Below are 25,443 nucleotides of genomic sequence, written 5' to 3' on the forward strand. Positions count from 1 at the left end.
GCTGCAGTGAGAAACTAAGGGAATGAAGCCAAGAGCCCGCTGGCATTCCGGGGGGCTGCCGCCACCGCCACCGCCTGGGGGTGGGGTGGGGCGGGCGCTCACTCCCTGCGCCTCCTTCCGCGGTTGGGCTGAGGTCTCGCGCCGCTCTCCTTCCTCTTCCTCGCGGGCCTCCGGCAGGAGCTTCGCCCCCACGACCCTGCAGTCCTGGCGCCCCCTCCACGCGGGAGCCACAGCCAGACCGCTCCATTCCCCCGCGACGCCGCCGGTACCGGGGAACTCGCTCCGCCGCGGACTCCGCCGTTCGGAGTGCTTTCAAGTTCTCGCCATGGGGGGGAGGGGAGGTATTCGTGGCCTAGCGCTCGGCCAATGCTCCGAGGGGCTGAGAGCAGGAGGACCGGCGGGGCGGGCCGCTGATTGGCTACGGCAGGAGCCTGTCTGGGCCGTACCACTTACTTGGAGGGGGTCTGGAGAGGGAGGGAGGTGGCTCCTCGCTCGTGAGCATGTCCAGCACACACATAAGCCTGTTTTTACTTCCGAGCATTCCTTCTTGGATACCGTAGGGATAGAAAACAGGACGCAGGGAAACGGAAGAGTCGCCCGGCCACTTCCCCATTTCCGAGTCCTGCGCACTAGGCCAGGCCTCCTCTCCCAGGCGCCCGCGGACCCCGACGGCCGTGCGCGCGCGCGCTCGTTCTCTCGCGTGCGTACGGCGCTGCGCCCCTGCAGCCAATCAGGCCGCGAGGTCGCCGCGGTCGCCGGGTCGCGCGCACGCCCTAGCGCGGAGTGGGGGTGGGGGCTGTGGGTGAATGGGAGAGTGAGCGGGGGCGGGCGCGGCGGCGCGAGCCGCATGAATGAGAGAAACGTGCCCCGCGCGAGACGTCGCGCGCGTCCGGGACGGGGAGCCAATGGGAGCGCTGGGAGGGCTCGAGACCCGGCGCTGAGGGCAACGGCCGCGCGCCGGCTCGAAGGCGAGCGTCGCCAGGCGGGAGCGCGCGTAGCAGGGCGGGCGTGGAGCGTGCGGGGGCCGCGCGCGGCCTCTCAGAGGCCGGACGGCACTGCCGGGAGGCGGCGGCGGCGGCGGCGACGGGAACCGCGCCGGGGGTGAGTGCCGGGGACACCGGCCCCTGCGGAACCGGAAGTGCCGGGCCAGGGAGGTGGGAGGGGAGAGTGACCTCTAGGGAAGGGGGACCGAGGAGTGGGGACGTGGGTTGAGGCCCCGTTCCTGCCCCGGGGCCGGGCCATCCAGCTGCGGCGGGACCCGTGGGCCCCGGAAACGGACGACGAGTAGAGGCCGGGGCTCCGCGGCCGCCGGGGCTCGCCCGGGACCTCCGCGCCTGGCGCCGGGCCGCCGCCCCTTCCGCCCCCGGCCCTGCGCCCCCGGGCTCTGCTGTCGCCCGCAGCCTCCGTGGGGGCCCTGCGGCCGCCGATTCCGCCTCCTCGGTCTCAGCCTGCCTCCCCCGTGCGGCGATTCCCTGCCCCAGCTCCCGGGTGGGGACGGGGTGCTGTTCCCCTTTCAGCTCCCCGCATTTCAGATCCCTGGCCCCCTTCTGCTGATACTTATTTTGGCTCAAGCCTTCGTCCTGGTACCTGTTCTCTCCCACCCGTCCGCTGCCTCCCCTGCCCCCACCGGCTGGCCGCTCCGTGCTTTTAGTACTTTGTACTTTTTGCCAGCGGAGCTCGGATGCGTTTGCCAATATTTCACCTATAGGAATCCCTTCGTGGGACAGGGAGGTGGAAAGCGTTTTTACCCACTTGGCCAAATGAAAACACGCTAATGAGAAGTAAGAAAGTGACTTAAAAGTTACAGAAAGAGGTGTAGGATCGGGTGTTATACCCTAGACCTTTTTTTTTTTTTTTTTTTTTGCGTTGGATTTTTCACTTCCTGGTTAATGCCATCTTGTCTAGGTTGGTCTTCTCTTCACATCCCTATCTTTTTTATCCCAGTATCCCTTGTGCTCTATCAGATCTCTTCAGAATGCTCGTTGTCACCCATTTTTAAATACCCACCTAATGCCTATAAGAATTGTATCACCATGTACGTGGCTCCTTGTGTATGTAATAACACCCTTATTAAACTTCTGCTTGACTCCAGCCAACATCTTGACACGCGGATTATACTTTGTATTCAGATTTACTCTTGCGCTGTTACATTACTTATTTCCACAAATGTTGAGCTCCTGCTATGGGTGGTACTGCTGATTTCCATTCACACCTCTAAGGTACCTACTTGTATTAAACCTTAGCGCTGTATGTTTTCCAGTTTGTTCTCTATATATGTATTTCCATTCCATCGATTACTTTGTGCCTGAATATGTCCTACACATTCTTGTACACCTTTCTCCTGCTGGTCGGGATCCAGACTGCTGGCTGTGATGAACCATGCTCACCCTGCAGTCTCATCCCTACTGCCCAGACCACATTCTTCGGCTAAGACTTGGTGTGTCTTTATTATACCCAATACATTGTTCGGTTTTTGTCTTCTCCGTTCTAAAGTGTATTCCCTAAACACTTCAGATGTTGATTTCTTGGGTTTCTCAGTACCATACTCCCCAAACTGTATGGCCTTTTATGATCCTGCCTTCCTATGGCAGTATTAGCCCATGTCATTTTCTTCCTGTCAGAAAGTATAATCTGAAATAACATATAGCGTCTAAATGGTATTATGCAGTCTAGGTAAAATCGAAGCAGTGCAGCTTTCCATCTTCTCTACTCTTAGGGGTTTTGAGGGGAAAGTTTACTTTGATAGTACTGTCCACAAATCAAGAATTTCCTTCTCATTGTTCACAAAGTTACTTAGGCCCAAATTGAGCAGGTTGGGCTTTGATTCCTATAGAAACTGAGCGTTAAATCACAAAATCAGGGGCTAGAGAGGATTTATCTTTTTTTAGGCCTTTTACAATTTCTTGTACTCTCTTGAGTGTTAACTCTATTATAATATTGCCATTTGGCCCCCTGATACTCTGTTTAACATTTTTAGGAGAAAGACATGCATCTTGAAAGAAGGTGCCATGCTACGGGAGAAAGTAATGAATTCCGGGGCACACTTGTATTTCACTAGCTGAACCTCCTGACCTATGGATTTCTGCCATTGATATTAAGAGAAATCCTGGATGGCTTGGGTCAAATAAACTTTTATTTTTAAACTCTAACTTGAGTAAAATTTTTGGTCTGCACATTGCGAGATGCAGTCATTGGGCAAGTAGTGTAGTGGATGAAAAAGTGGTAGAAAGGCTTTGTGTTGGCAAAGGGGCATGTGAACTCTGGTTCTTAACCTGACTGCTCAAGTGATTAAGTAGATTGGCCTCAGGCATTCTCTAGCCTTCAATTTGATGGAGTGGGGTAAGGGACTGTGTCACCAGATAATGTGAGTTAAGTGCTTTGAGATCACTAGATGAAAAGCATCCTATAAAATCCAAAGTGCTGGTGTTATTTGGCTCCTACCATCAACAGAAATAATTGTTACTCTGAATCATATGGGGAGTGTGGGGGCTCAGTTGACTTCTGATGGGCCAATGTAGGAATACATTGTTGAATGGGGAAGAAAAGGACCAGCCCCTATGGTTGACTCAGTTTCTCAGAGAGAGCAGCTACCTTTTAGTTCAAGGACGTTTCTCAGCTAGGTCCTTTCATGGATTATTCCAGCAGACCAGAAACTCAGCCTCTGCCTCTTCAGGGTTATAACTAAAAAAGCATAGAGAGATAAGAGACCGAGACATACACAGAAGGGAAATGAGATATACTGTCCTAATTTTGAGGTTACTTTTTTCATTGTTGCAATAAATACTTTTTGTCCAAAGAGAAGTATGTTTTCTAGGACTGTTCTTTTCTGTTGTGCTGTTGTTTGTTTTTAGGTTTTGATATTCATGGTATTTGTTACTGCCCATTTGTGTCAGGTGCGATGCACCCCTTATAAGAGCTTGTTTTTGGGCAGCCCGGGTGGCTCAGCGGTTTAGCGCTGCCTTCAGCCAAGGGCCTGATCCTGGAGTCCTGGGATCGAGTCCCACGTCGGGCTCCCTGCATGGAGCCTGCTTCTCCCTCTGCCTGTGTCTCTGCCTCTCTCTCTCTCTTTCTCTGTGTCTCTCATGAATAAATAAATAAAATGTTAAAAAAAAAAAAAAAGCTTGTTCTTTGATGACCTCAGGCTAGGTGAAGCCACGTTCTTCTCTTTCCAGTATGAACAGCACTTAGAAGGGTGAAGGATTCTGAATCCGTTGTACTCCCAATTCAGAATTCTTTTTTTTTGTTTTAATTTTTTAAAAAGATTTTTATTTATTGGGGGATCCCTGGGTGGCTCAGCGGTTTGGCGCCTGCCTTTGGCCCAGAGCGCGATCCTGGAGTCCCGGGATTGAGTCCCGCATCGGGCTCCCTGCATGGAGCCTGCTTCTCCCTCTGCCTGTGTCTCTGCCCACCCCCCTACCCCCACCCCCACCCCCGTCTGTCACGAATAAATAAATCTTAAAAAAAAATTTATTTATTCATTCATTCATTCATTCATTCATGAGAGGCACAGAGAGAGAGAAGCAGAGACACAGGCAGAGGGAGAAGCAGGCTCCATGCAGGGAGCCCGATGCGGGACTCAATCCCGGGACTCCAGGATCGCGCTCTGGGCCAAAGGCAGGCGCCAAACCGCTGAGCCATCAGAGCTGCCCCAGAATCCTTTCCTATGTGTACTTAGGTGAAGTGTATGGCATAAAAAGGCATTTTTTAAACAGAGTAGCCTGTGGGGTGTTGTCCTTGATGGTCTTAAGAAATTCTCTGAAAGAATTTATCTGATAGAGATATTTGTGTTTTTCCCCCCCAGGTGAAGCACTGTAACCCAGTTGAATTCTGCATCTAGAAAGCCCAAGACTGAAGAAGAAAGATCAAAGACATTGACTAACCTGGAAACAGGGACCTCTTTGGAACTTTGCTTTCATCCACAGTACCCTTGTAGAACTATCCTTGAGTGGAATTGATTTCTTCATCTTATTTTTGCGCATTGGGAAGAACATGGCTACGGGGATTTTACGTTTCCCTTTAGTTTTGCATGAACCCGATTGGAAACGGAGCCCTTAAAGGGCTTGGGAATAACAAGAAGAGATTGAAGACAGGCTTGCTCCTATTCTCTCTCTCTTTGTTTTCCCTCCCCTGTGGAAGAAAAGGATTTACAACTGAACCTTGTAACAGCTGCTGCCCAGCTTTAGCCATCAAGAGAAAATAAATAAAATTAAACCACCATTGCCAGACAACAAGCCCTGAAGTCAAGGTGTGGGAGTGGTGGCATTGAGAAAACTGCCTCAAAGGGACAAGGACTGCAGTAAAAACAGCTTCTCTTTAAAACTGGAGAGGGCCTCTGGTTCCCTTTTGGATTAAAATAGAAACACAGGGTGCACCTCTTTTCCGTGCAGCTCATACCTGGTGGAGTGTGGTAGTCGTGGAGGTGTTCAAGTGTCTCCTCCCGAAGAACCTTTCCTGCCTGACGTGTTCTCCCCTACCCTGACATTCTCCCCTTTGTGCCCTTCGAAGACTTGCCTCCATCCATGAGCTATTCCCTGATCTGTCTGCCGGCCCATGGTGTCCACCTGCAGCCATTTGCATGTGTACAGCCTACTTTGTCTCCAGTTTTTAAACTGTACAAGTTGTGCTTCTTAATCTCTCCGTCTTGCCTTGTTCTGGGGAGGTGGTTATTCATCATTTGGAATCACCTTTCCCCCTCCCATGTGCTTTTTTTCATTTGAGACCTATTGACCTTTGGTTTTCTTCGGGAGGGGGAAGGGTGATAATTTTAAATTTCTGTTTCCCTGGTTTCCTTCTGTATTCTTCTCCGGTGTTTCCCTCGTCCCATTTTCTTGTCTGTTCTGCCGCTGTGTGGGCCTGGGCTATGCGGCAGGGCAGACCTCCCATCAGAGCTCCAACATGCCCGCAGAGTCTGGAAAGAGATTCAAGCCCAGCAAGTATGTTCCGGTCTCAGCAGCCGCCATCTTCTTAGTGGGAGCCACGACCCTTTTCTTTGCCTTTACGTGAGTTTTTTCCCAGTGGTGGTATTGGGTGGGTTGGTGGGGGGTGGTGGCTCATGGGACTTGGAGGTATTTGGCTCCTGAGTTTTGCTAGTTACTTGCCACGTGCCTGGGCATCTTGATGTCTGATAGAGGCAACAGCAAATCTCAATGACGTGGTAAGCAGAGGGAGAAAAGGCCTATCTTGTCTTGTTACAAATTTTACTGTACTGAATCCTCTCCCTTCCTTGGGAATTACAGATGTCTTTGTGTTTTCCTACCCAGCTCTCCATCATGAGATGATTGTGAACTAGGAAGGAAGTAGGAGGAAACCATCAGAGAGGCTTGAAGCAGCTTAAGCAATTGGTTCTGTGAGAGAACTAGACTAGAGGAGAGGTTTTTTAGATGGTAATGGCTTTTCCTAAGGATGTCTGAAGCTGAGCAGACTGGAGAATTGCAGAATTGATTTAGAAGATATACCAAGGAGACAGCTGGGCTTTTCCTGTTGCTCAGATGGTTTTCTCTGCACTCTCATAGCCGAAGCCTGGACCAGTGAAGGCCACTGGGAAAGGGCAGGTTTTATTTAGGAAGAGTCCTGGCAGGCTGCCTTCACATCTCTTCCTGCTAAAGGCATGGCAGTAATTCCTCCCTGGTCCTGTTAGGAAAAGCAGTTGGCATTGAAAGGTTTCCTGCTTAGGATAGTCAGACTTTGTTCATCTGGAGGAGACTGATTTATCTTTCCTCTTCCCTCAGTATTTTAGCTGTTGACCACCTGGCCTACCTCTTCGCCGTTACCTGTTTATTTTATGAATTAACATGTAGCAGGTTTCTGAACCTTAAATTGTTGAGTCACCGAGTTAGTGTTCTAGTCGTAGCTCTTGGAACAGAGCATGCTAGATTTTCTGGGGAGCTCACTTTGCTGTGATTTCAGGCTCACACCTAATTGTGAGGTGCTGTGTAGAGCAAGGGGAGGTTGCTGGGAAGAGGAAGGAAATGGATGAAAGTGGCAGGGAATATAAGCAGTTTGGACCCACTGAAGGTGAATGAAGCAGGAACTGCTGGGGAGGGGGCAGTTACTGTTATGGGGAGAAACCTAAGAACAGATATTAAATCTGAGAGGAGGAAACCCCTCTCCCTTACCGTCCTAAATTGAGCTGCAAAAAAAAAAAAAAAAAAAAGGATCCCTGGGTGGCGCAGTGGTTTGGCGCCTGCCTTTGGCCCAGGGCGCGATCCTGGGGACCCGGGATCAAGTCCCACGTCGGGCCCCCTGGATGGAGCCTGCTTCTCCCTCTGCCTGTGTCTCTGCCTTTCTCTCTGTGTGTGTGACTATCATGAATGAATAAATAAAATCTTTAAAAAAAAAAAATTGAGCTGCAGATGTCAGAAGGAATTCTAAAAGATTTGGATTGTTTGGCCAATAGAGTCAACAGAGTAATGATTTTTTCTGTTTAGTTTTTAAACAAGGGAAAAAATGGATCTCTTATCTTAGGTATGAACATCATCCTTTTTACCTCTGGAGGGGAGAGGTCATGGATTCTTTGGCCCCCAGCTCTCCAGCCTGAGCATGCCTGTCGAGTCCCTCAAGGATCTAAAGCAGCCCTACTCTTTGTTGTACTCTTCTTTATCTGACTTTCCCTTATAGTTTTTTTTTTTTTTTTTTAAGATTTTATTTATTTATTCATGAGACACACAGAGAGGCAGAGACACAGGCAGAGGGAGAAGCAGGCTCCATGCAGGGAGCCCGATGTGGGACTCAATCCCCAGACTTCAGGATCATGCCCTGGGCCGAAGGCAGACGCTAAACTGCTGAGCCACCCAGGGGATCCCTTCCCTGTATAGTTTCTTTCTCTTACTTAAATTCAGTGTGTTTAGTGTTCTGTCCTTCACATATTGACTATCAATAAGGAGATGTGAGTCTTCAGTCTTAGTCTTGTTTTGGTTTCTGCTATTGTGGTTTATAAATAGAATCAGCTTTTTTATTTTTTTTTAAGATTTTTAAATGTTTAATCTCTACACCCCATGTGGGGCTTGAACTCACGACCCTGAGATGGAGTCACATGATCCACTGACTGAGCCAGCCAGGCGCCCCTAGAATCAGTATTTTAACCAAGGGACATAAGGGATCTTCCATATATGGGATCTTCCCTGTCCCTGGGGGTTGAGGGTGCTGTGTCAGGAGGGTGTTGCAAGACCAGGTCGACACCCTTAGGCTGCTTGATTGAAGGGGAGGGCCTGTTTTACTTCAAAAGGCAAGGCCTTTGGGAAGCTAGGAAATCCAGGGACTGACAGAGCCGTCTCTCTTCCATCCCATCTGTTCTTGAGATACGGCAGGCAGAGTCGTCGTTCCTATTTTGTTAATCTGAAGCCATTGAAGTGCTTGGCTGGTTATACCAGTTTTGCCACAAAGAGTTGTCCTGACATAGGCATTTTCTCCACTGATAGTTGAAGCTATTTAACCTACTTTGTCATTCCCTGGTGCCAGAAAAATAGGGGCCCCCCCTTATTCCGTGGACTCTCAGCCCCAGGAAACAGAATTTTGGAGGACAATAATGGACTTCAGAATTACTGCCTCTAATCCAAAGCTAGAAGAGACTTCATTCACAGCTAGAGTTTCCCCTGGCAGTTTCCGCAGGACCAGTTTCTGGGCTTTTTCCCTCCTAGGGGCTCCCCTACCCACTGCATGGAGACAAACGCCCTGTTTATCTCTTAGCTCTTGGTACCTGTGAAATGCTCATCTTTTCTTTTCCAGCTGACCACAGTAGTTACTCTCTAAGTGTATATCTGAGCTGAGCTGCCACTGTTGTCAGAAACTGTTCCCTCCCAGGTTATATCCCTTTGAGGTTCATTCCGTGGAGAAATCCCCATCCGCCACTCCTGTTTAAAACTACATACAACCTAAAAAAGAATTTCTGGTTTCAAGTAGAGAGACAAGAGGAAGTCTCTCTTTGTTTTGTTTGTTTAATATTTTATTTTTAAGTAATCACTACACCCAACGTGGGTTCTGAACTTAGAACCCAGAACTCCAAGATCTCTTGAGTCGTATGCTTTACCGACTAAGCCAGCCAGGAGCCCCAGAGGAAGGCTCTTGTTGAACCAACTCCTGTTTGGGGCCTCAAATCTGTAACTATTCTGTCATCCTCTTGCTCTTTTCACCAGGCTATAATGGTCTGTTCTTACATCAGTCTGAGTCCCAAGTGGGAATGACTTTGGGACCTAGAGGATTGGAAGTAGGAGGGAGAGTCCGTTCAGGTGGCAGGCATAATTAGTGGAGGAATGTAAGCTTCGACTCATTAGGAACAATTTATCCTTGCTGTTTCCCAGGCAGGTAGGGAAAGCTGCAAGCAGAAATTATCAGCTGAGTTTGGTCACCAAAAGGTGATCTGCCCTAGAGAAGCTTAACTACAACAGTTGAGGCCGTGTCTCCAGATCCCTGATCCTTCCCATTCACTGAATTTGAGTACCAAAATGAAGGGGGAGAGTTACGGGGAATTCTGTTGGGGAAGGAAAGTGTCTGCTAAAGTAACCCTTCCCCTCCCAATTAGATCCTAGACGTTGTGTTTAAGATAGTGGGTCTGGATCCTCATTTGTTGTAGTTTAGTCCTCTTCTGTGATTGGCAGGGGTCGGGGGCAGTGCTAGGTAAGAGGAATCAGCACTTTTGGGGGTCAGGAGACTAATTTTGGTGAAGTCTGTTAACCTTTGTGAATCTGTTCTTTGTAAAATGAGGGAGTTGACTGAGAGCACGGTGACCCTTTTTCCAATGAGATTGTGTGTGGAACCCCAGTGTGTAAACATGAGAGGACCAGAGGAGGCTGCTCTGGTTCAAGTGAGGCTGGTGTGTAGAGGCCCAGCCACTTGGTATCTCTTTGCCTCCTTGCGGACTCCAGAGTCTTTGTTAGAGCTCCCGGCAATGCCATTTGAAATAAATCACTGTATTGCCTCCCTAAAATCTCCTTGAGCTCTGAGTTAAATCAGCCAGTGTCTCATTGTGTGTCTATTTCTAAAGTTGGTAGGGAGGCATAGTGGTAAAATCTCTGCTGCAAGTGGTCCTGTATGAGAAGGTTAAAAGTCAGGGTTGTCCAGAAATCCATGATTGTCTTTCCAGTGTCCCATCCCTGAGAGAGCTTTTCTTCTCTTCAGTTTCTGCTTCTGGCTCCTCCCAACCCTTTTACCCACAGAGTTGGGCAACCTCAGTGCCTCTCCCTTTGGTCCTTTTTTTTCTTGACTGCAGAGGTGCTAGCACCTGATTTGAGTGGGAGCAGCCTCGTGATTTAGGGCATTAATTGAGCAGTGGATGTTCCTTTTACTTCCCACGTTGTTTTCTCATCCAGGAATAAGTGCCCAAGTCCTACATCTTGCACTCAGCTGCTTGAAAGTGCATAAGACACGACAAATCAAATATTTTAAGAGAAATTTACCCACCTAAGAGGGGAAGAATTGTTTTTGCATGGAATCTTGAGGATCCCCAGGGGCAGGAAGTGGGCTTTTCATTCCATCCTGGCCTCATCAACAAGGAACACTAGCTATGTGCTAGGCATGGGCGGACAGCTTAGACTTATTCTTTAGGAGCTTAGCACCTCTGTTTTAAGTGTTCTTGAATTTCTAGTACCTCACATAGGGGAAGTGGAATTAGGGATGATGTGGAACTGGAGTGATAATTGATGATGGTGATAGTAATGTGTTGGAGGGGGCATGCCTTTGAACCGGTGAATGCTCAGTATTAAGCTAGCTGGTTTATTTATTTTTTTAAAGATTTATTTATAGGGATCCCTGGGTGGCGCAGTGGTTTGGCGCCTGCCTTTGGCCCAGGGCGCGATCCTGGAGACCCAGGATCGAATCCCACATCGGGCTCCCAGTGCATGGAGCCTGCTTCTTCCTCTGCCTATGTCTCTGCCTCTCTCTCTCTGTGACTATCATAAATAAATAAAAATAAAAAAAAATAAAGATTTATTTATTTATTTATTTATTTATTTATTTATTTAGAGAGAGAGGCAGTCAGAGACACAGGCAGAGGGAGAAGCAGGCTCCATGCAGGAAGCCTGACTCGGGACTCGATCCCGGGTCCCCAGGATCACACCCTGGGCTGCAGGCGGCACTAAACTGCTGCGCCACTGGGGCTGCCCAAGCCAGCTGGTTTAAAGAGAATTTGAGGATCTTTTTAGATGTTCTCCCCTTCATTCTTCTATCTGTATTATGAAGCTAAAGTAACAAAATTGGAGAGTTTGCTGTAGATTACCTAAGGCTACGTAGGGAAGTATTGATTGAGACAGGATTAAGATCCAAAGTTTCATGACTCCTACTTTTTCTTACCAACAACTTAACCATTTTTAAAAGTTTATTTCTTTTTTAAAGTCATCTCCACGCCCAGCATGGGGCTTGAACTCACCACCCTGAGATCAAGAGTTCATGCTTTTCCAACTGAACCAGCCAGATGCCCCAGGAGTGTGGGTATTGAAACCCACTCTCTGAAACGGGAGTGCTGGATGGGTGGGCAGAAGAACCTGTTCTTCCTGGGTTGGTATAGGTCTGGGAGTCTCATCAGTGAGTCAGCCAGCCTTCTGGGCTATAGCCACTCCCTGTGCTTTGGAGCTCTGTGATTATTGCCATAGGCTGAGGACCAGCCCTAACAGCTCCTCCTCAGCCCAGGCCTCATCTCCTTTCATCAAAGGCAACAGATTCAGACAGGCTACTTGGAGTGGTCACCTAGGAATTTGGCAAAGTACTAAAGCAACAGCAAGCCTCCCCTGGAGCCAAGTAGTAGAATATGGGATGTGGCAGGAACAGACTCTGCTCCTTCACGTCTCTCCTTGGTGGGGTGTTCCCTTAGCTAGTATGAAGTCTATAAGTAGTGGGTCCTAGATTTCAGTCAAGGGGCAGATGCTGCCTGGGAAATGGAATTGTTTGCATCATTTCTATTTTTTTTAAGATTTTATTTATTCATGAGAGACAGAGAGGCAGAGACATAGGCAGAGGGAGAAGCAGGCTCCCTGCAGGGAGCCCGATGCGAGACTCATTCCCAGGACCCCAGGATCACTACCTGAGCCAAAGGCAGACTCTCAACCACTGAGCCAACCAGGTGCCCCATTTGTATCATTTCTAGATGCTGCTACTGTGAGGGTAGCTTTGTTTTGACAACAGATTCTAGAACTGGATTGTAGGATTACAGACTTCAGCTGGGATGAGTCGATACCAAGAAGGTTACAGGAGTGGGGCTCCTGGCTCACTCAGTTGGTGAAACATGCAACTTTTGATCTCAGGGTCGAGCATTCAAGCCCCATGGTGGGTGTAGAGATTACTTTAAAATCTCGGGGTGGGGGAGATTGCAGGGGTGACGTTCATTATACAGGGATGGGTGGGTGGCAGCCTACCCAAGAAGTTGGGTGATTTTCTTCATTTGGAAATGCAGAAACTGAAGGAAAAAATGGGGTCAGAAAGACTGCCATCTGGGCCTGTAAGGGGCTGACATCTCATTCTCTCATCTTAGTTCCCCTCAGGGATCGAGGAACCTTTAGTGTGTCAGAAGCTCAAGAGGCCATGGTAGCTACAGTTGTCGTCAGTTCTAGGAATGAGGTTTTTAAATCATGGGCATCTCAGTGTTCTAAGGATTTAATTTCTTTTTCCCTTCTAATTATCTTCCCAGGCTGTAGGAGTCAAGTGAGTCACCCTTTCTCCTCTTCCCCTGGCGGAAATCGAAGCGACAGCTAAGTGCTAGGGAGGGGCTCTGACCTGGATGACTGGTTTTCAGTTTCTGTCCCTCCCTCCTAAGGAGCCTGGGAGGTCAGCCTCTGGGTGGGGCTGTATGAGGACTCTTCTTGCTTGTATTCTACCCCAAACCCTGCCAGAGTATGGGAACATCTTTTCTGAAGCAGATAACCCCCAGAGGCAGAGGCTTCTTTGGGAGGCGTGGATAGCGTAAAACTAGACCTGGGACTGAGGGTCTGTTTTCCTTTGAAATCAGTGCCTACCTCGCTTCATTATTTTGTTTCCAATTACGTACTCACCTACCAAGGGAAGCAAAGAGTTAATTGATATTTACTATCTAAAAAGCCTGTGCAATAAATATTTACTTACTTTTTTTTTTTTTAATGAGTGGCTAAATAGAATTTGAATAAATAGATGGAGGTGGTAAAGACTCGTGAGATGCTTTATGACGGTCAGTCTTGTCTCTTATTAGTTTATATCTGATTAAGGAGCTCAATTCCTGTGAATTGTCCTGAATCACTTGTTCAGGGCTGTGCTTTTTGTTTTGATGGAGACAGATCTCTCTGAACAGAATCCAGGACTACTGTGGATTCATTTTCCAGACTCATTTGTTGTGTTATTCTCCTGGCCACTTCTTTCTTTCTTTCAATGAACTCTTCCTTTACTACTGGCTGGTTTAGATAAAGGGGACAAGGACAGATGCTGTCCTCATTCTGGAGATTAAGTTCTCAGCCACAAAGCAGATTAGGGCATTTAGCCACTGTCTTGTAAGAGGAAGTTCTTCGTGAGCTGAGATAGGAGAACGGGCATTTGATAGTACTGACAAAGTGATCAGCACGTCAGGTGTTTTGAAACTTCCAGCTCCCAGGAAATCAGAAAGAAAAGAGTTCTTATAGCATTCCTACTTAGACTTATAACCTGAGAGAAACTGAGCTTAATCCTCGACTAGAACACCCCCTGCTTTTTTTGGGGGGGGGGGTGTCAAAGAAAAGTTACCTAAAGCATATCTCTTGATTTGGACCCTGTGGAATATTGAATATGTTTGGCCAGTTTCTTTTTTCCTGTAGGATTTAGGGCTGATTTGATTTGCTCCCTCCTATTTTCCTCTCTGCTACTTGTCTGCCTCATTTATAGACCTCAAGAGATCTAGTTCTGTGTCTTGATATTCCTACATATCAGTGTGTGGGCCCCCTGTCCGCCTTGAGAACCAGCTTTTTGTTGAATAAAAACTCCCAGGAATATCTGATGCAGTGAATAAATTTTAGGCAGTGGAGAGTGGTTGAAAGCCAGCTGGAAAGAGGGAAGGGGAGCCAGAGAGGCAGGTGGTATCCCGTGCTCTGCGCCAGTGTACAGGTCAGTGGGGCATGGCCGAGATCCAGCAGCCTCGGGCTGCGCAAGAGAGGGGAATGTAGCTGGCGTCAATTACACACTCAGTCCCTAGCTCTTATGCCTGGCTAAAAAGAGATAAGGACAGATTCTAAAATGTGGAAAGAGCCACAGGGGAAGAATGAATCTGAAGAACACAGACCTCAGTAAAAGGGGTTATGGTAGGAGAGATTCTGAATTTCGTACCTTGATCTAAAATGAGCATTTCTGTGGGGAAACTAGACCCAATTGTTGGGAAGGATGAAGATCATTTGAGACAGCAGAGATGAAATACACGTAATTTATAGGTATGGGGACTGAAACTTTCAGATTTTTATATGGTCGGTGTCCCAAATGTTAGGGGCAGCCCCTCATTTTCTTTGTTATCTGTGCAGCTGTCCAGGACTAAGCCTCTGTGTGTCACCTGCAGTGCCCATCTACAATGCGATTGTTTTTCTCTTTGTGCTGGCCAACTTCAGCATGGCCACCTTCATGGACCCAGGGATTTTCCCTCGAGGTAAGAGCTCCCTCTCCTCTCTTGGAAACTCCTCAACTACCTTTCAAATATAATGGTTTTTGGACATGTGCATTTAATCCTGGGCCTTAGGACTCTGGGGGTTGTGGGATATGTCTGTAGTCTCATGATGAAAAGCTGGTCAGAGTCCTCCAGAATAGGTGTCATAACTTCTAGTCCTCTTAATTCACTTTGGGTCAAGTTTTTGATTTTCAGTTGCTCATTGAGCAGAGATTCATTTTGAGCATATGGGTCGGGCAATGATAATCTAAGATGAATTAGACAGTTATAATAGTGTGGTGTGAACTGTAGTGGAGGCATGAACGAGGTTCTGTGAGACCATATAAAAGGGTGCACTTATATCTGCCCCCATTAAATTGGGGAAATGCTGCAAGGAGGACACAGGAAAGACTTCGAGTGGAGGATGGTAGGGAAGCACATTCTAGGCCGAGGAAGCAGTACATGCCACTAGTGCTGAGCTCAGTGGGGTGGAAGATAAAGCTCATGGTCGGGCCAGAAGGAGTAGGAGGTAAACAGCCAAATTGTGGAAGACTTTATGTACTAAATTAAATAGATTACATTTCTTCCTTTGGACAGCAAGAGATCTTTAACTGGAGGAATCACAGGATCAGATTTCCTTTACAAAAGTCATTCTTGTAAGAATGCACAGATACCTTTTGGGAGGCGATTGCAATAATGTAAACCAGATGAGAACTTGAATTCAAGGCTGGATTTAGAGATTTTTTTTTTTTTTTTCAGTAGACTCAACAGATTTCTTGACGACCATTTGTTTATTGGGGGAGAACGAGAGAGTGAAGGGATTGTTTCGGGTAATCTCAAGGCACCTAATTGGGAAATCAGTTGGATGCTGATTTTTAGAAACCAAGATAGGGGTTACAGGAATGTTGAACAGGTTTGGAGGGAAGATAGCCTGTTAGACATGCTGAACTTGAGGTAGTATGGATCATTCAGGTGCAGTTGCCCAGTGACCATCAGGAGTCAGACTCAGAGACCTTGGTCTCAGAGGCTTCAGCCATGTGGTGTTTGAAGGAACAGGAGTAAGATTGTCTAGGGAAAGTAGAAGAAGATGAGGAAAGAACCAAGGTCAGATCTGACCAGTATTGGCTGAAGAGTTACCTGCTAGAGGGAGGACGTACATTCCCGTGCATGTCGGAGGGGTTAAGCTTGCAGAAGAAGCAAACTGTTCTAGCAGAAGAGGTGAGGGTCAGAACTGTCCTAAGAGGTAGAGAGAAGTTGATAAGGGTTGTTGCTGATAACTAGTATTTCTCTCAAACGTGAAGGTAACTTCTAAGAGTGAGGTGTGGATAGGGATGGCAACTTTGGAGAAATGAGGTTTTCCTGAGATCATTGTATTCACAAAGCCTGTATCACTGTGCTTTATTTGTAACTTCTTCTTTTTTTTAATTAGTTAATTGTATTTGTGGCTTCTGTCTCAAAGATTAGTTGAACCAAAGGAACGTGGAGTCCCTCAAGCCAAGGAGGGCTATTTTTATTAATTTTTTTTCAAGGAGGGCTATTTTAATGAGCTTTTAATGTTTATATATTAAATATTTATTGATCTATATGGAAGGCATTACCGTGGTCATTTGGGATAATTTTTTTAAAGTTCCTTGTTTTCAAGTAGCTCAGTCTATAAAGAAAGGGAAGACATTTATATGACTGAATATCCTATGCTGGGCTAAGTTGTAAGAGTAAAGAACCGTATAGAAGAGAAAGTGCTCACTTCTGGTAGATAGTGGTGTGGAAAGATCAGAAATTTTAAAATAAGTAGCACTGTAATTTTTTTCCTTTAAAAGAAAACTTTTTTTTTTTTTTAAGATTTTATTCATTTATTCATGAGAGATACACAGAGAGAGGTAGAGACACAGGCAGAGGGAAAAGCAGTCTCCATGCAGGGAACCCGACGCAGGACTCGATCCCGGAACTCCAGGATCACGCCCTGGGCCGCAGGTGGCGCCAAACCGCTGCGCCATCAGGGCTGCCCTTTTTTTTTTTTTTTTAATCCCTGAAGATTTTATTTATTTATTCATGAGAGAGAGAGAGGCAGAGACACAGGCAGAGGGAGAAGCAGGCTCCCTGCAAGGAGCCCAATGTGGGACTCGATTCCAGGACCCTGGGATCACACCCTGAGCCAAAGGCAGACGTTCAAGCACTGAGCAACCCAGACGTTCTAAAAATAAAATTTGTACACTGTAGTTGAGAAGGCAAGTAGTGCCCTTTAAGTTTTGAAGTAGGATCATGAGTTTTTGATAATTGAAATAGAAAGGGCATGCAGTTAAGGAGAACATCTTGAGCCAGCAAACAACACTGAAATATATAGGGAATTAATAGAGTTGGGGAAGATCCTCCCCTAGGGAAGGGGTTTGTGCATGGAAGGAAAGGTTGCTGTTAATTCCTCTCTTGGATTGCTATAGTTTTTGTGTACTTGTAGATGTTGAACTATTATGCAAGCTCATTATATATGTGCTTTGATATGTAAATTATTTCTTTAAAAATACGTTCATAGTATATAAAACCAAATGTCAGCATACCCGTATCAGAGCTATCTCTGAGTCATATTCTCTTGAACCTCATTGCCAGTGTGTTCCCATAGTGTTGTTGTATGTAGAGCTGATCTCACGGTATTAGTTACTAGTTCCTGTTCTCTCTTCCCCAGTAGACTGAATTCCTCGAAGGCAGTAGCTTTATTTTTATTTTATTTTATTTTATTTTATTTTATTTTATTTTATTTTATTTTATTTTATTTTATTTTATTCTATTTATTTATTTATTTATTTATTTATTTATTTATTTATTTATTTAAATGGCTGTATTGCTGTATTTTAAATATCACTGCATCCTTTGTGCCTAGTACAGGTCTGGCATAGTTGTATTTTAATTGAGTTTTCCTCGCTACAGCTGAGGAGGATGAAGACAAGGAAGATGACTTCCGAGCTCCTCTTTATAAAACAGTGGAGATTAAGGGCATCCAGGTACGCATGAAGTGGTGTGCCACCTGCCGTTTCTACCGTCCTCCTCGATGTTCCCACTGCAGTGTCTGTGACAACTGTGTGGAGGTAAGAACCCCAACTAGGGGAGTCCTGCATGCCTAATCTGGGTAATCTTCCTACCCATTGAGTAAGAATTGAATCCTCTGTGTTCTGGGCCTTGGGTACAGTATACCCTTGGCTGACTATCTGGACTGTGTTTTAGCTCTGTCCATGAGTGTTAACATCAATGATGTAAACATGAGAGGTAGAGCATAAATATTCTTCTGTTATAGGAGGGACTCTAAGTGAGAATAGGCTTTCCCAACTCTAGCCTTCCTGACTCATCTTTTTGGTGATTTGTCCTGGACTTGTTGTGTTATCTCTTGCATCCTCTATATCGTGCTGTTGCATTCAGATCTTGCAGCTATATTTCTCTCCGTGCTTGTTCTTCTGCATCCTCTTTTATTTTTTAACCCTTTTTCCTCAATCAGTTTTTACTTAGCTGTAAGCAGTTGCCTGCCAGGCTTTCCTTCTAGGCCTCTTTTTCTCATGAATCTTGATGTTTTGCAAAGCCTCTGATATTCGTCCCTTTCAGAGTTCCTTAGTTATATTGGGTAAACTCTGAGAGGGGGCCTTGGCCTTTGATCAGCCTCTAGAAGGTCTTCCCTTGCAAGATTAAAGTGCCTGAGTCTATGGTTAATTTGGAACTAAACGGTGAACATGATTGCTTATTACTGAAAGCAGCCCTTCAGTTCTGACATTTGGTCCCCTTCTTGACACAAGTGATGCAGGGCTGTGGTCCAAGGATGCTTCTCTTTGTTTCTCTTTTGCCCATAGGAGTTTGATCATCACTGCCCGTGGGTGAACAACTGTATCGGTCGCCGGAACTACCGCTATTTCTTCCTCTTCCTCCTCTCTCTGACAGCGCACATCATGGGTGTGTTTGGCTTTGGCCTCCTTTATGTCCTCTACCACATGGAGGAACTCTCAGGGGTCCGCACGGCTGTCACGTATCCTTCTGTGGGTTGTGGACTTGGGAGTGGGGAGGAGGAGGAAAGTCGAGCGCTGTGGTAGCAGAGGGTCAAAGGGAAGGTGGCTCTTGTAGGGGACGGGGATGGCGAGATCATGCTGCTCTGTTCTCCTTGATTCTTTGGCTTTAGAATGGCAGTGATGTGTGTGGCTGGCTTATTCTTCATCCCTGTAGCTGGCCTCACGGGATTTCATGTGGTGCTGGTGGCTAGGGGCCGCACAACCAATGAACAGGTATGGGGAGAAGTGATGGGAGACCCCCTGTAGCTCTGGGCGTGTGAATTTTTGCCCTCTGATGAGAGTGTAGTGGAGTGCTTCCACAGATGGATGTCTGATGAATACTTTTCTTTTTTTCTTTTCTTTTCTTTTTCTTTTTTTTTAAGATTTTACTCATTTATTCATAAGAGACACACAGAGAATCAAAGACACAGGCAGAGGGAGAAGCAGGCTCCATGCAGGGAGCCTGACATGGGACTCAATCCTGGGTCTCCAGAATCAGGCCCTGGGCTGAGGGTGGTGTTAAACCGCTGAGCAACCCGGGCTGCCCCTGATGAACAATTTTCATGATGAAGTATCCGTGCTTCTTATGAAAGCACGAGAACAGAACCGTTTCTTAGTTAACGGACATTTGCAGAATGCTCACTGTATACTGGATGGTTTGAGCTCCAAGTGTCTAGAAACAATAGTAGACCTGGGCCAGCCCTCAGAAAGCTCATAGAGCCACTTAAAGGGAAAGGCTTATTTTTGTGTTTATAATAAAGCTGACCTTACCTGCTTCCTATTATGTGTATCATCTTAGTTTTCAATATTGAGAGAGATGTGTATCCCTATTCCACATGAGAACACTGATGTGCAGGATCAGATAGCTACCATGAAGTGGCCCTAGGATTCGAACTCAAGGCCCTGACTCTGGAGTTCCCATTCTTAATTAAGCATCACGATTATAAGCTTCTTTTTTTTTCTTTTTTTAAACGTTATATTTATTTATTCGAGAGGGAGGGAGTGAGGGAGGGAAAGAGACACAGGCAGAGGGAGAAGCAGGCTCCATGCAGAGAGCCTGTTCTGGGACTCGATCCCAGGACTCCAGGATCACACCCTGAGCCGAAAGCAGACACTAAACTGCTGAGCCGGGATCCCTGGGTGGCGCAGCGGTTTGGCGCCTGCCTTTGGCCCGGGGCACAATCCTGGAGACCCGGGATCGAATCCCACGTCGGGCTCCCTGCATGGAGCCTGCTTCTCCCTCTGCCTGTGTCTCTGCCTCTCTGTCTCTCTCTGTGTGACTATCATGAATAAATAAATAAAATCTTAAAAAAAAAACAAAAAAAAAACTAAACTGCTGAGCCACCCAGGGATCCCAACGACCATAAGCTTCTTGAAGATGGAGTTGTGTTTTACTCATTTTTGTATTTCCCAAATAGTGGGTGCATAATAATTGGTTATCAATTTGTGTTTTGGCCTTTGGAGGTCAAGGTCCATCATCTGACTGATGTGGCCCGTTTTTCCTTCTTCTAGGTTACGGGTAAATTCCGAGGCGGTGTGAACCCCTTCACCAATGGCTGCTGTAACAATGTCAGCCGTGTGCTCTGCAGTTCTCCAGCACCCAGGTACGCCCAGCCCATTGGTCGGGTGTTCACTTTGGGTCAAAATATTGGTCTTTGAGCTTGTTCTAATATGCAGGGGGGGGGTTGGATGGGAGACTGCTGTTTAGGGAGGGTTCTTAAAGACCGGAAAGTGCCTGTAAGGGAGAGCCATGGTATCCTTTAGTGGATCCCCTGAATTCACTTAGTATTCTTCGGGTCTTATGGTTACTCTCCTTTGAGAGTTGATTTACCCTAGAGGGGCTTGAGCTAGGGATCTGCCTTGTCTTGGTGCAGTTTTTCAGGGAATCTAAGAAATCAGTTCAGTGATGAGCTTTCCATGGTCTTGGTCAGACTGTTCTTGTATCTGTAAAAATGCTTTACACAAGATAGGCAGCCACTAGATATTTTAGAATGAATGAAGGAAAGCCCTCTCACTCTTGACACTCAGGTATTTGGGGAGACCAAAGAAAGAGAAGACAATTGTCATCAGACCTCCCTTCCTCCGACCAGAAGTGTCAGATGGGCAGATAACTGTGAAGATCATGGACAATGGCATCCAGGGAGAGCTGAGGAGAAGCAAGGTGAGGAATGTAGGGAAGTAAAGGAGGTAACTTGGGGACTTTCACGGCAAAGGGATGGAAACTTGCTTTCAGTTGACATTGCCCTTACGGTGTTTCTCAATTTCTGATAACTTGTGTTAAAAATTACTTAAGTGTAGGGGTGCCTGGCTGGCTGAGTTGGTAGAGTGTACGACTCCTGACCATGGGGTTGTGAGTTGGAAGTCCTGTGTTTAGTGTGGAGTTACTTTAAAAAATTTTATTTTAATTGCTTAAGTACGTATCTTCTTTTTTTCCATTAGATTGTCAGTCCACTGACAGTAGAAGTTAAGTCCGTTCATTTTCATGTCTTCACAGGATTTAATATAGCAGCTTGCAGATGATAGGAGCTCAACAAATTGTTGGTGGAAATGAACAAATAAGTGACAGGATTAAACCCTTGTTGAAAACTTTCATCTGTTGTCATCCCCCGAATGGCTCTGGTCTCTTATCTTCTAGCCCCAGTTTAGAAATACATAATTGTTGCCCCAGCATCCTTCTCACAGCAGTTTAATACTTTTCAGTTATCCTTACCCTAGTTCTCCAAATCTGATTTTCCCTCATTTACTCAGTCTAAGGGGAGCTTGGAGGTCACGGAGAGCCAGTCTGCAGATGCTGAACCTCCACCTCCTCCGAAGCCGGACCTGAGCCGTTACACAGGGCTACGGACGCACCTCACCCTGGCTGCTAATGAGGGTAAGAGCAGTGGCAGGAGCAAGATTCCTGTGTGCTGTGGAGAAGACAGGCAGGCAGGGCTCAGGAGGTGCTCCTCACAGTGTGCCTGAGAACACCCAGCAGGTGGGCCATGAGCCACTTTGGACAGCTGCGGGGAGGGCACTTAGCTAGTGGCAGTGGAGTGGACTTTATTTATTTATTTATTTTTATTTTTTATTTTTTTTAATTTATTTTTTATTGGTGTTCAATTTACTAACATACGGAATAACCCCCAGTGCCCGTCACCCATTCACTCCCACCCCCCGCCCTCCTCCCCTTCTACCACCCCTAGTTCGTTTCCCAGAGTTAGCAGTCTTTACGTTCTGTCTCCCTTTCTGATATTTCCCACACATTTCTTCTCCCTTCCCTTATATTCCCTTTCACTACTATTTATATTCCCCAAATGAATGAGAACATATAATGTTTGTCCTTCTCCGACTGACTTACTTCACTCAGCATAATACCCTCCAGTGGAGTGGACTTTTGTGGGGAGGGAACTATCAGTGTTTAGATAGACCAGCAAACATCCTAGATGTGTTTGGCACATTTTCTGACTCTGAGTTCTGGGCCTGTATGAGTCTGTAGTCTTGACTGCAGCCAAATCATGTTCCTGGGACCTTTCTGTTGCTGGTATATCTATTCCTACCTTGTTGTCCCTCTGTATTTTAAGGAACTCTGCCCAGGTTAAGAGAACAGCTTATAAAGTGGTGTCTCTGGGCCTTTTTTCCTGCAGATAGCAGCCTCCTGGGCAAGGACAGCCCTCCCACACCTACCATGTACAAGTATCGGCCGGGCTACAGTAGCAGCAGTACATCAGCTGCCATGCCTCATTCCTCCAGCGCCAAGGTACTGAGCACTGTATAGGAAGGAGGGTTGTGATGTGTGTCAGCTGTTCTGGGAAAAAGAATATCGGAGAAGGGAAGGAAGAGGCAAAGGGAAGGGGAAAAAAACCAAAGACATTTTACTGACTGTTGGCATTAATGGGATTGAATCTCCTTGACAGTGCGTCCTTCATCAGAGGGAGTAACGTAGCGTACTAGGTAAAAGCACTGATCACAGCATCATAACTGAGTTCAAAACCCATCATGGGCGAGTTAATTAACCTCTTTAAGCCTCCTTTTTTGCATTCTAAAGTGAGATACTATTTGTTCCAACTTGTGGGTTTGCTTTAGGTATTGAATAAGAGAATGAATGCATGTGAGAGTTCTAAGCATGTTGGCGGCACATACCAAATACCGGTTTTGACTGAGTGCTTGGGCTCTGGAGCCCAGCATCTGTCACAAGAGGAGGAGCACTAAGAACATGCTTTATTTTCTCCCTCAGTTGAGTCGTGGGGACAGCTTGAAGGAGCCAACCTCAATTGCAGAGAGCAGCCGCCATCCCAGCTACCGCTCAGAGCCCAGCTTGGAGCCAGAGAGTTTTCGTTCTCCCACCTTTGGCAAAAGCTTTCACTTCGATCCACTATCCAGTGGCTCACGCTCCTCCAGCCTCAAGTCAGCCCAGGGCACTGGCTTTGAGTTGGGCCAGTTGCAATCCATTCGTTCAGAGGGCACAACCTCCACCTCCTATAAGAGCCTGGCCAACCAGACACGCAATGGAAGCCTATCTTACGACAGCCTGCTTACTCCTTCAGACAGCCCTGATTTTGAGTCAGTGCAGGCAGGGCCTGAGCCAGACCCACCTTTAGGCTACACCTCTCCCTTCCTGTCAGCCCGGCTGGCCCAGCAACGGGAAGCCGAGAGGCACCCACGTTTGGTGCCAACCGGCCCAACACACCGAGAGCCCTCACCAGTCCGGTACGACAATCTGTCGCGCCATATTGTGGCCTCCCTCCAGGAACGAGAGAAGCTGCTACGCCAGTCACCCCCACTCCCAGGCCGTGAGGAAGAACCAGGCTTGGGGGACTCAGGCATTCAGTCAACACCGGGCTCAGGCCATGCCCCTCGTACTAGTTCCTCCTCAGATGATTCAAAGAGATCACCCTTGGTCAAGACTCCACTGGGACGCCCAGCTGCCCCCCGTTTTGGCAAGCCAGATGGGCTAAGGGGCCGGGGACTAGGTTCCCCTGAACCAGGCCCAACTGCCCCGTACCTGGGCCGATCTATGTCTTACAGCAGCCAAAAAGCCCCAGCTGGTGTCTCTGAGGCAGAGGAAGTAGCCTTGCAGCCATTACTGACACCCAAGTAAGTATGTACGTCCATCCTGAAACTCAGTGGACTTAAAATTAGCATAGGGTCCTACAGAAGATAGCACGACTTCCCTTGGGTGCACATGGACTCAGAGGTGCCTGCTTGTACATAAGCTCCTTTCACTCACTCCAGCTGCCTTCCTGGCTATTCCTGTTAAGAGCCTAAAGATTCATACTTTTGTCTTAATCCTGTCTTCCCAAAATGTACGTATTTGCCTGAGAGTCTATATTTAAGATAGCTGCTGTTGCAGAGAAGGAATAAAGAGCGGAGATAGGGCATCAGGTTTGTTTTAAGCAGGGCAGTGAAACAGGTGGGAATGTTTGGGTAAGAAAGTATGTATGTAGGAAAAAAAGTATGTCAGTTTGTTCTCATGACCTTTAAAACTGTCCCTTTTCTGTGTTTGTGTCCCACTTCCTGACGCCTATCTCTTTCTCTTCCCAGAGATGAAGTACAGCTCAAGACCGCCTACAGCAAATCAAATGGGCAGCCCAAGAGTATAGGCTCAGCTTCCCCTGGCCCAGGCCAGCAACCTCTCAGCAGCCCCACAAGGGGCGGAGTCAAGAAGGTGTCAGGGGTGGGTGGTACCACCTATGAGATTTCCGTGTGAGCCTTCGGCACCTCCCTTCCCCCCACGCCTCTGCGCCTACACCAAAGGGCCCCAGGTGGCCACCTTCCTTTCCTCAAGGGGCTCCCTTCCCCTGCATGGACATTTTTTTAAACCACCGATTCCAAGAGGATGAGGAGTGTTTCATAAAATGCAGCGGGGTTGGGGAGTCGGAGAGTTGGGGCCCTGAGACTGGGGTAGCAACCCCCTTCACCTTTTAAGACCTTCCCCCTCCTTAACCCCTGGACCAGACTCAGTGGACATTTGTGCAATTGCTCGCCCTGGAGGGAACCAGATCATTTTTAAACCAGAAATAATTTTTTTTATTATTGTTACGGATTCTATTTTTTTCCTCTCTGCGTTACCAGGTGTGTGTGTACATATATATATATATATATATACATATATATATATTATAAATATCAAAGAAATTCTATATCTATCCTGGGATGGGAAAATGAGGGAGGGATATGTAGAAGGAGGGGTATCTTACTCTTCCCATTCCGCAGACCAGCAGGAAAGCAGCGGGGACATCCATCAAAGTCTTCCTTTTCCCAGTGGTTCCCTCTCTTTTGTCCCAGTTACCAACTGAGGAAAGTGTACCCCCTGGTGTGGGTGCGTAGTGATCAGGAAAGAAAGCTCTGGAGAGGCGAGTCTGGGGTCTTGGTCAGAGGAGGGAAGGACTTGGAGAGGAGAGTTAGTTTTCTAGGTTCATTGGCACTTAGCTTCCCCAGGAAAGGGGTCACAGCCCCATGACTTTGGTGGTGGTGGGGAGATCAGGAAGAGAGCTTGGCTGAGCTCCAGAAACAATATTGGATAACCTCCCCCTTCTTGGGGGAGAGGGATTAGGGTGGGCCTCTCTAGTCCCCTCAGAGCCTTCCCCCAACTCACATGGTTCACATTATTTTTAAATCCAAGGCCGGGAGAGATGAATCCAAAAAGCAATATTTTTCATCACATGCCAAAAACGGGATAGAGAGAAGGAGTGGCAGGCCTAGGCCCCTCCGATTGTCTCTTGGGGGTTACCCCTCAGCCCACCTCAGTATGGTGCTGGGTAGTGGGGGTACCTGGGTTCTAACCTCTAAATAGGGGAGACCCCAGCCTCTAGACAGAGGCCCTTTTATTTTTTATTCTGATTAGCCATTTTAAACCAACAAGGAATAAAAAGAAATCCTGATCTAACCAGC

The 25,443-nt window shown here is 47.1% G+C and overlaps 1 protein-coding gene across 4 annotated transcripts; it reads left to right on the plus strand.

Annotated features, from left to right (window-relative positions):
* The first annotated feature begins 247 nt into the window (after positions 1-247).
* ZDHHC5 (zDHHC palmitoyltransferase 5) lies at positions 248-25,438 on the plus strand. Of its 4 annotated transcripts, none has more exons than XM_072790864.1 (12): positions 248-265; positions 4,802-5,999; positions 14,436-14,557; positions 17,474-17,631; positions 18,382-18,554; positions 18,705-18,807; positions 20,086-20,177; positions 20,602-20,734; positions 21,322-21,445; positions 22,197-22,309; positions 22,787-23,646; positions 24,094-25,438. In XM_072790864.1, the coding sequence occupies exons 2-12, from the start codon at positions 5,896-5,898 to the stop codon at positions 24,257-24,259; spliced, it is 2,148 nt and encodes a 715-aa protein (XP_072646965.1). In that variant the 5' UTR covers positions 248-265; positions 4,802-5,895; the 3' UTR covers positions 24,260-25,438. The 4 variants fall into 4 exon arrangements, with proteins under 4 accessions (XP_072646965.1, XP_072646964.1, XP_072646966.1 ...); XM_072790863.1 differs by lacking the exon at positions 248-265 and adding an exon at positions 949-1,101; XM_072790865.1 differs by lacking the exon at positions 248-265 and adding an exon at positions 1,848-2,219.
* The last annotated feature ends 5 nt before the right edge of the window (positions 25,439-25,443 follow it).

The sequence above is a fragment of the Canis lupus genome, chromosome 21 (genome assembly GCF_048164855.1).
Source record: "Canis lupus baileyi chromosome 21, mCanLup2.hap1, whole genome shotgun sequence".
Lineage (NCBI taxonomy): Eukaryota > Metazoa > Chordata > Mammalia > Carnivora > Canidae > Canis > Canis lupus.